The 9,365-nt window shown below is 51.1% G+C and overlaps 1 protein-coding gene across 1 annotated transcript; it reads left to right on the top strand.

Moving 5' to 3' along the window:
* Window positions 1-402: 402 nt before the first annotated feature.
* LOC101517688 (olfactory receptor 6B2) lies at window positions 403-1,344 on the top strand. The gene has a single exon (XM_058664272.1). The coding sequence runs from the start codon at window positions 406-408 to the stop codon at window positions 1,342-1,344; it is 939 nt and encodes a 312-aa protein (XP_058520255.1). The 5' UTR covers window positions 403-405.
* Window positions 1,345-9,365: the final 8,021 nt, after the last annotated feature.

Below are 9,365 nucleotides of genomic sequence, written 5' to 3'. Positions count from 1 at the left end.
ACCATCTATTAACTTAATGGAAGACTTTTGTGTTTGAGAGCCTGCGTGATTTGGGGATCCAAGTCCTGTTCAGTTTGTAACAATGTGTGGTGTATGAGTGTGACTTGCACAAGTGTGTGTCTCTAAGTGTGCCAGCACACAATGGCATGGAGAGAGTGGGAACAGGGAGCCCCACTCAAGTCACACGCAGTCACACACTAAGCACTGTACGCCTGGCCATCCCTCCAGGGAGGTGAGCATGGCTGAGTACTACAGACAGCCTGACTGCTCTGTGGAAGATGTCAATGGCCTGATGATAAAGACATCTCCTTTGCAGCTCCCACTGCTGGCCCAGTCCCTCCCCTGAGGCTCAGTTTGCCTGAAGCCTCCGACACCGGCTCACTGCTCTCTTCCTGGCAGGGAAGGATGAGGGGGGAGAACGCCACCAGGGTCAGCACGTTCATCCTGCTGGGCTTCCCCACCTCCCCCAGGCTGCAGTACGTGCTCTTCCTCCTCTTCCTGCTTGCCTACCTCTTCATCCTGGTGGAGAACCTGGCCATCATCCTCACCGTCTGGAGCAGTAGCGCCCTCCACAGGCCCATGTACTACTTCCTGGGATCCCTGTCGACCCTGGAGATTTGGTATGTATCTGACATCATCCCCAAGATGTTGGATGGCTTCCTGCTCCAGCACAAACACATCTCCTTTGTGGGGTGCATGACTCAGCTCCACTTCTTCAGCTCCTTGGTGTGCACGGAGTGTGTGCTCCTGGCCTCCATGGCCTATGACCGCTATGTGGCCATCTGCCACCCACTGCGCTACCAGGCCATCATGACCACGGGGCTGTGCGTCCAGTTGGTGGCCTTCTCCTTTGCCAGTGGCTTCACCATCTCTGTCATCAAGGTCTACTTCATCTCTAGTGCCACATTCTGTGGCTCCAACGTCCTGAACCACTTCTTCTGTGACATCTCGCCCATCCTCAAGCTGGCCTGCACTGACTTCTCCACTGCAGAGCTGGTGGACTTTGTTCTGGCCTTCCTCATCCTGGTGTTCCCACTCCTGGCCACCATTCTCTCCTATGGACACATCACCTTGGCCATCCTACGCATCCCCTCGGCCATTGGCCGTTGGAGGGCCTTTTCCACCTGTGCCTCCCACCTCACTGTGGTCACCATCTTCTACATGGCCATGATCTTCATGTATGTCCGGCCCCAGGCCATTGACACACGGAGCTCCAACAAGCTCGTCTCTGCTGTGTACACAGTACTCACACCCATCTTGAACCCCTTGATCTACTGTCTGAGGAACAAGGAATTCAAGGACGCCTTGAGGAAGGCTCTGGGCCTGGGTCTAGTTCTACAGTAGAATAATTATGCTCCCTTGAATCTTAATTGTGGCAATAAAATCATATGATATTGCACTTTAATGCTTTGATATTTGAACAAAATTTAACAGACCTACAGAGCTGTGCACAAGGAGTGAACTTCTGTATGAATATGGTTTCACAGGACCACACTCAAACAACCAGCTCTCATATCCCTCACACTCCTCTGAGGCAATATGCCTGCCCTCAAGAGGCATACTGGTCCTGACTGCTAAGACAAAATCCTAGTTTTGTGGCTTTTTAGGATTTTATGAAATAAAGCATTTGCTCTTTCATGTCCAGGTTCTTTCATTTAACAGGATTCTTTCGTGCCTTCTTGATGCCTTTGCATGCAGCAATAATTCATATATCATTATTGCTGCATACTATATAAAATAGCACATTAATGCATTTATGTTAATGAGCAATATTCTGAATTCTGTTGCTAGAAGTTTCTGGCTCACATTTTTAAGTTACTTGCACAGTTACAGGCTGTGCTGTTATCTCTGCAGTGCAAGGTCCGCATGCAGCCAGGTGCAGCAGACTCCACAGCTGCTCCAGAGAGTCCACAGCAGGAACTCCACATCCTCACAGATAACCAGATGTATAAGCACTTCTCCATTTGGCTATTCTTTGGAGGTTATGGTGGTATTTCATTGTGACTTCAATTTACATTCTTCCAATGATAAATGATGTTGGGCAACTTTTTAAAATGTTTAGTATGCTATTGATCTTTTAGACCATCTTTCCTGAGGTTCCCGTTCAGATCTGGATCCAGCTGGCTTTACTTACTATGAAAACCTTTTCCCAGTTTGTGAGCTTTCCTTTTCGTGATCTTAATGGTATCTTTCAATAGAGAAACGTTCTATAATTCTGATGTTCAGAGTGTGCGTCTACCTTCTGAAAAACTTTATTTAGAAATGTTGTCTCTCCCAAAAACATGAAGATGATCTTCTATCTTATTGTAGATGCTTTACTGCTTTCAGTTTCAGGCTTAAATTTGAAATGCATCTGAAATGGATTTTCCATTTATGAGAGCCAAAATCCATTCTTTCTGTGAAGGCATGAAACTGACATGTCATCCACTCATTTACTGCCACATCACCCTTCGCATCAACCACACATCTGAATCCATAGAGACCATCCGTGACTCCTCTGCTTTCTTCCACTTGTCTACTTCTCTGTTCCCACACCACTACCCTGAAGTTGTAGCTACTTTTCCACTGATTTAGTTATCTTAGTATATCTTTCATCCCTGCTCTTTCACCTCAAGATGCCTTCGGTCATTCTTAGCTCATTGTCAATTTCAACAAAAGAAAGCAAGTCCTGGATGTTTCTTCAGAGCGTTCCAGCCACAGATCAATTTGGATATTAATACTGTCACAATTTTGAGAATTTAATGTAAGAACTAAGCATATATTTGCTTCAGTTACAAATTCTTTAATTTGCCTACCTGGTGTTATAACTTTTTAAAAAATTATTTAATTTTAATTTGAAAGGTAGATTCTAAAACAGAGAAGGAGAGACAGATAGAGGTCTTCCACCTGCTGGTTCACCCCTTAAATGGCCACAGCAGACACAGCTGGGCTGGCCCAATGCTAGGAGCAACCTTCAGGTCCCCAACTTGATTGCAGGGGCCCAAGCACTTGAGCCATCCTCTGCTGCTTTCCAAGTCCATAAGCAGGGAGCATTTGGGACACAAACCAGTGCCCATATGGGATGCCGGTGCCACAGGGATGTAGCTTGCTATGTCACCATGCTAGCCCCCCAAGTTTTCCTTTCATGAATTGTGCATATGATGTCAAGCCCAAAATTTCTTTCTCTAGTTCTAGACCTGACATTTTTATACTAGTTTTTAAGTCCACTGCTGGGGTCCATGTAGTGGGTGTGGATGACACAAAGGTGTGAAGAGAACAGCTCCTCTGTTTGGCAAGACCCAGTGGAAGTCTCTCCGACTACCTTAATATAGTCTCATCCCCTTTTGTACGGACACTCAATCACCCCACTAAGAATTCTGTAATCCACTGAGGCATTGTTGTTTGCCTGTGTGAGATGGCTTTTGCAACCAATCTGAGCTTGGGAGTTAATGTCGCTGGTAAAGTCTTGGTGAGTGGGCCTTTAACAATTCACACACAGGAGCACAATCAAGCCCATGCCATTTCTGGACACCTTATTGTGTTGCCTACCCATTGCCCCAGAATCTGGCCTAGACACGTGGCACGCCTTCTGTGAAATGGCTTGATAAGTATCCTAAAAATCAGTGAAGGTGATGGTATACGAGCTGCAACTGTTATGGCAATGAATACAGCTACTGTGATCTTAAAGGCTATCCTGTTTTTGCAATTTCTTTGGAGCACAGGAAATGTATCCATTTTAACCTCTTACATAATTTTTGGCTAGAGAAATTAAAGGTTGCCTTTATTAATATTATGGAGATATGCTTTTAATTATTGTTTGATTGTTTATGGGGTTATAGAGCCTGTAACTGTAGGGGAATTTAAAATTTGAAACTTTCATCTTGGATTTTTACATTTTTTTCCCCTTGTCCATTAAATGATAGGCAAGTTGTAGAAACAGAAATGTGGAAGGAATGTATTGCTGATTAGCAGGTAATTGCATGTGCCTTGGCCTTGGAGTCCTCGCTGTCACTCCATGGATACTACTGAAGAATGAACAATGGCTTGCTTGGAAGAATATGAATACAGTGTTTTGCAGAATTACTTTAGGGGCACCTGCTTGATCTTGAAGTAACAAACAGTATGACCAAAGGTCAGTACATGCCCCCTTAGTGATGAAGTAAAATAGAACAATTAAATGTGTGTGCAGAAGCCTGTGATGTGTCTTAGTAAATAAAAAAAGACAGCTTCATGAGTTGTTAACAGAGGGCACCAAGTGACAGTGTCCGTGTCTTTCCTTATCGCCAATTCCACACACCCTTCCTGAGCTCAGAACTTAGCTGGAGCTAGCCTCCGGGAAGTGGTGTCCAAAGCTCAATAATAGTTTTACAATTACATTTAAACTCACAGTCTATTTTGAGTTAATTTTTCTATACAAAGATCAGATGTCATTATCTCCTACATGGCATTTGGACCACTGTCAAGTATCAGTTGAGCCTGCTTGTATCAGTTTAACCCTGGATTCTCTGTTTCATGATTGGTGTGCCTATCACTACCACAGTTCTAAGAAGTTTCATATGGCCTTGATTAATGCCATTATTTATAAATGTCAACATCAAAGAGCGATTCTTCCCATTACTTCCTCTGCTTTAAAATTATTGTGTCCAGACCCGGTGCGATAGAGTAGTGGTTAAAGTCCTCGCCTTGAACATGCTGGTGATCAATCCCATATGGGCGCCGGTTCTAATCTCGGTGGCCTCACTTCCCATCCAGCTTCCTGCTTGTGGCCTGGGAAAGCAGTCGATCATAGCCCAAGGCTTTGGGACCCTGCACCCACGTGGGAGACCCGGAAGAGGTCCCTGGCTCCCGGCTCCTGGCTTCAGATTGACTCAGTTCTGGCCACTGAGGCCACTTGGGGAGTGAACCATCAGACGATCTTCCTCTCTGTCTCTCCTCCTCTCTGTCTCTCCTCCTCTTTGTATATACACCTTTCCAATAAAAACTACTAAATTTTTAAAAACTACTGTGTCTGATTCTCCAACTGGAGAACAATTTTTATGGTTGTCTAGGTATTTGTGTGTAGGTAAAATAGATCACAACCCACTCAGGTGGATGTCCAACTACTTTAAGCAGCACATTGAAGCATCATTTCACTTAGGCTCTTATACACTCTGCATTTTTCTAACCACTGTTATCTTGGGAATTTCCTGTATAGACATTAAGCACAATTCTAATGCCCTCATGAGGTGAAGGATGATCTGTTAAATTTCCCCATTCTTCCCTTTTCCGTAGCCATCCTGACCAGACCAGCTGTCATCAGGCCTCCTGGCTTTCATTCACCTGGGATGTCTGTTTTCCCCTTCATTCCTGAATACCATTTTACTGGTCAGGGTATGTACTGCCCAGGTGGGTCCCAGGGTGTGCTGGCAGGAGATGCATCTACAAGGATATCACTCAGGAGCCGCCATGACAGCACACAGCCAGGGAGAAAGCAAGCAGGAGCCAACATTTCCCAGGAAACTTCATGACACCAGCACCAAGCAAGCATAGCCCCAAAATACAAATCACAGACCATTATACACTCCCAAGTATTTACGAAAAAAACTATTAAAAATATGCACTAAGCATTGACATAAATATTTTTAAATGAAACATATAATTCAATGGCGATTTAATCCAGCGATGCAAGACTGGCTTAATATTAAGTTACTTGGTGTAATGTACTATGTTCACAGGTTATAAAAAACAAGCCTGTATGATGACAGAGTTAACAAAACCCCAAACTTTTTTTAGTTTGTAAAAGCCCAAAGCAAACAAAACAGAGGGAACTAACCCAATTTGACAGAAGAGACTCAATTTCCTTAATTCCACGGAAATCTATAAAAACATACTGTGGAGAGCAGGACTTTGCCCCAAGATGGCGCTTGTTATTGTCTTCTCACGGCACAAAGGCAGTAAACAAGTTTTAGGAAGTTTCAGAAGATTGGTTCAAGGTCTCATGCAGTCTGCATGGTGTGCGCGTGATCAGAGTTGTGATTGGTGTGTGTGTGCGTGATCAAGGCTGTGACTGGTGTGTTTAATGCGTGGCCAAGCAGCCCTGTTGGGATTGGCTGTTGATAGGGTTTCAACCTAAGTTTGGGAGAGAACAAAGAGAAGAAGAACAAAGAGGAGTGTGGTAGAGGAGTAGCAGTAGTAGAAGAGGAAGCCTGTAAATATGCTGTAGTTACTGCCCTTCTGTATTATACTTGGATTTCTGCTTTGTTATGTAATTAGTTTGTCCTTCAATAAATCCTCATAAGAGCAAGCGCCTGTGTCGGAGCTGCACTCGCTGGACGAGGGACCCCGTTACATACACAGCTGACATCCTTAACTGAAAAGTGAATGTTTCCTAAGAACCTAAGGAGGCTTGCTCTCACTGCCACTCAACACAGTGTGCAAAATGAGGCGGAGGAGGTAAACTCTGATAGTCAACAACCTGACAGGGTGCACAGGAAAGCCCGAGACTTCTACATTAATCTGAGAGTTCAGCAAGGCTGTGGCAGGTAACCCTAAAATACACAACACACATTTTTATGTTACAGCAACCAACACGAGGGGGCCAAACATTCAAACGCCCCCGAGAAGCCCTGGGAAACGCACCAGTATGAGGGCACTGACGGAGCCCCACAGTGACACCCCCTCTCTGGGCACCGACGGAGCCACAGTCAACAGCGTGCACACGCTGGACGGCAACCAGAAAGAGGTGCACAGGCAATGGTTTTTGCTATTTAAAATAAATTCCCCCAGGTCCACACACGATCTGAAAAACACTGAGCTGAGTGTGCCCGAGAACAATTCATGGGGCGTCATCAGGGCGTAGCAACTCAGGGAGACCCACTCAGGGCGCCCAGTACCTCAGGGAGACCCACTCAGGACACCCAGTACCTCAGGGAGACCCACTCAGGACACCCAGTACCTCAGAGACCCACACAGGACACCCAGTACCTCAGAGACCCACTCAGGACACCCAGTACCTCAGGGAGACCCACTCAGGACACCCAGTACCTCAGAGACCCACTCAGGACACCCAGTACCTCAGGGAGACCCACTCAGGACACCCAGTACCTCAGAGACCCACACAGGGCGCCCAGTACCTCAGAGACCCACTCAGGGCGCCCAGTACCTCAGAGACCCACTCAGGGCGCCCAGTACCTCAGAGACCCACTCAGGGCGCCCAGTACCTCAGAGACCCACTCAGGACGCCCAGTACCTCAGAGACCCACTCAGGACGCCCAGTACCTCAGGGAGACCCACTCAGGACGCCCAGTACCTCAGAGACCCACTCAGGGCGCCCAGTACCTCAGAGACCCACTCAGGACGCCCAGTACCTCAGAGACCCACTCAGGGCGCCCAGTACCTCAGAGACCCACTCAGGGCGCCCAGTACCTCAGAGACCCACTCAGGGCGCCCAGTACCTCAGAGACCCACTCAGGGCGCCCAGTACCTCAGAGACCCACTCAGGGCGCCCAGTACCTCAGAGACCCACTCAGGACGCCCAGTACCTCAGGGAGACCCACTCAGGACGCCCAGTACCTCAGAGACCCACTCAGGACGCCCAGTACCTCAGAGACCCACTCAGGGCGCCCAGTACCTCAGAGACCCACTCAGGACGCCCAGTACCTCAGAGACCCACTCAGGACGCCCAGTACCTCAGAGACCCACTCAGGGCGCCCAGTACCTCAGGGAGACCCACTCAGGACGCCCAGTACCTCAGAGACCCACTCAGGACGCCCAGTACCTCAGAGACCCACTCAGGACGCCCGGTACCTCAGAGACCCACTCAGGACGCCCGGTACCTCAGAGACCCACTCAGGGCGCCCGGTACCTCAGAGACCCACTCAGGGCGCCCGGTACCTCAGAGACCCACTCAGGGCACCCGGTACCTCAGGGAGACCCACTCAGGACACCCGGTACCTCAGAGACCCACTCAGGGCGCCCGGTACCTCAGAGACCCACTCAGGACGCCCAGTACCTCAGAGACCCACTCAGGGCGCCCGGTACCTCAGAGACCCACTCAGGGCACCCGGTACCTCAGAGACCCACTCAGGGCGCCCGGTACCTCAGAGACCCACTCAGGACGCCCAGTACCTCAGAGACCCACTCAGGGCGCCCGGTACCTCAGAGACCCACTCAGGGCACCCAGTACCTCAGGGACCCACTCAGGGCGCCCAGTACCTCAGAGACCCACTCACGGCGCCCAGTACCTCAGAGACCCACTCAGGACACCCAGTACCTCAGGGAGACCCACTCAGGACACCCAGTACCTCAGAGACCCACTCAGGACACCCAGTACCTCAGAGACCCACTCAGGACACCCAGTACCTCAGGGAGACCCACTCAGGGCGCCCAGTGGCAGCCGTAGGACCAAAACCGCTTCCGGGCCACTCACTTCAAAGGGTCATCCGGTGGGCTCAGCGTGGACGGTTACTCGGTGCCCGCGGCGAAACGCTCCTGCTGCCAGGCTCGGCTCCGAGGCCCTACACCCTTTCGGAGACGGCGGGGCCGCCCGCGTGCGGTGACGGAGCCACAACCGAGGGGCCGCGGCTCGGCGCCCCTCTCCACGCGTGGAACGCGCCCCGCGGGAGCTCGGGGGAGCGCACCGAGCTTCGGCCCCGGCCCCGCCCCGCCCCCTCGCCGCCTGACAGTTCCAGGCAGGCGCCGCGGTCAGTCCTGCGGTGACGTCGCGGGCCGCGCCGGCTCAGGGAAGGACGGGCCCTGTCAGGGACAGCCCCGCGGTGACGTATTTGTCACGCGCCGGCTCAGGAAGGGCCCCGTCGCGCGTCCCCGCCCCGGGTCCTTGAGGCGCCCCGGGTCCTTTGGCTCCCCGCGCGAGCAGCCATGGGCTCGAGGCTGCTGAGTCTGCGGCGGGCGTGCGGCCTGGCGGCGGGCGGCGGGCGGCCGGTGAGCGCGGGGGGCGGCCCTGGGACCGCGGGGGCAGCGGAGCCCGGTGTCCCTCGAGCGGCGCCGCGACGCACGGGAAGCCGCCCGGGCCGCTCGTCCTCGCTGGCCTTCACCGCCCCGCACGGGGGCCTGTCCGCTCAGCCCGGGGAGCTTGTGCTGTGCGGGACGGGTCGGGCCCGAGACCGAGCGAGCACCGTCGGGCTCGTGGGGAAGGGGCTGCCGTGGGCGAGCCAGTCCCTGTCGTGCCCTCCTCGGGTCCGGGCCATCGCAGCAGGGTTGACTCCTGCGGCCATCTCATCGCTGTCCTCCGTGCCTCGGGAGTGTGTGTGTGTCATGGGGAACGCTCCTGCTTAACTATGCCGTGTGTGTGTGTGTGGAAGCTGAGCTGTGTGCTGTGTGTATCTGGAGTGTGTGTGTGTGTGTGTGTGTGTGTGTGTGCAGCCTGAGCTGTGTGCTGTGTGTATCTG

Source organism: Ochotona princeps, chromosome 5 (assembly GCF_030435755.1).
Source record: "Ochotona princeps isolate mOchPri1 chromosome 5, mOchPri1.hap1, whole genome shotgun sequence".
Classification (NCBI taxonomy): Eukaryota; Metazoa; Chordata; class Mammalia; order Lagomorpha; family Ochotonidae; genus Ochotona; species Ochotona princeps.
The sequence above is the reverse complement of the archived record's forward strand: the minus strand, read 5'-3'. Positions and strand labels throughout refer to the sequence as shown.

What these genes read in the sequence shown, in the direction of transcription:
- LOC101517688 (XM_058664272.1), top strand. Translation starts at nt 406, where the DNA reads ATGAGGGGGGAGAACGCCACCAGGGTCAGCACGTTCATCCTGCTGGGC.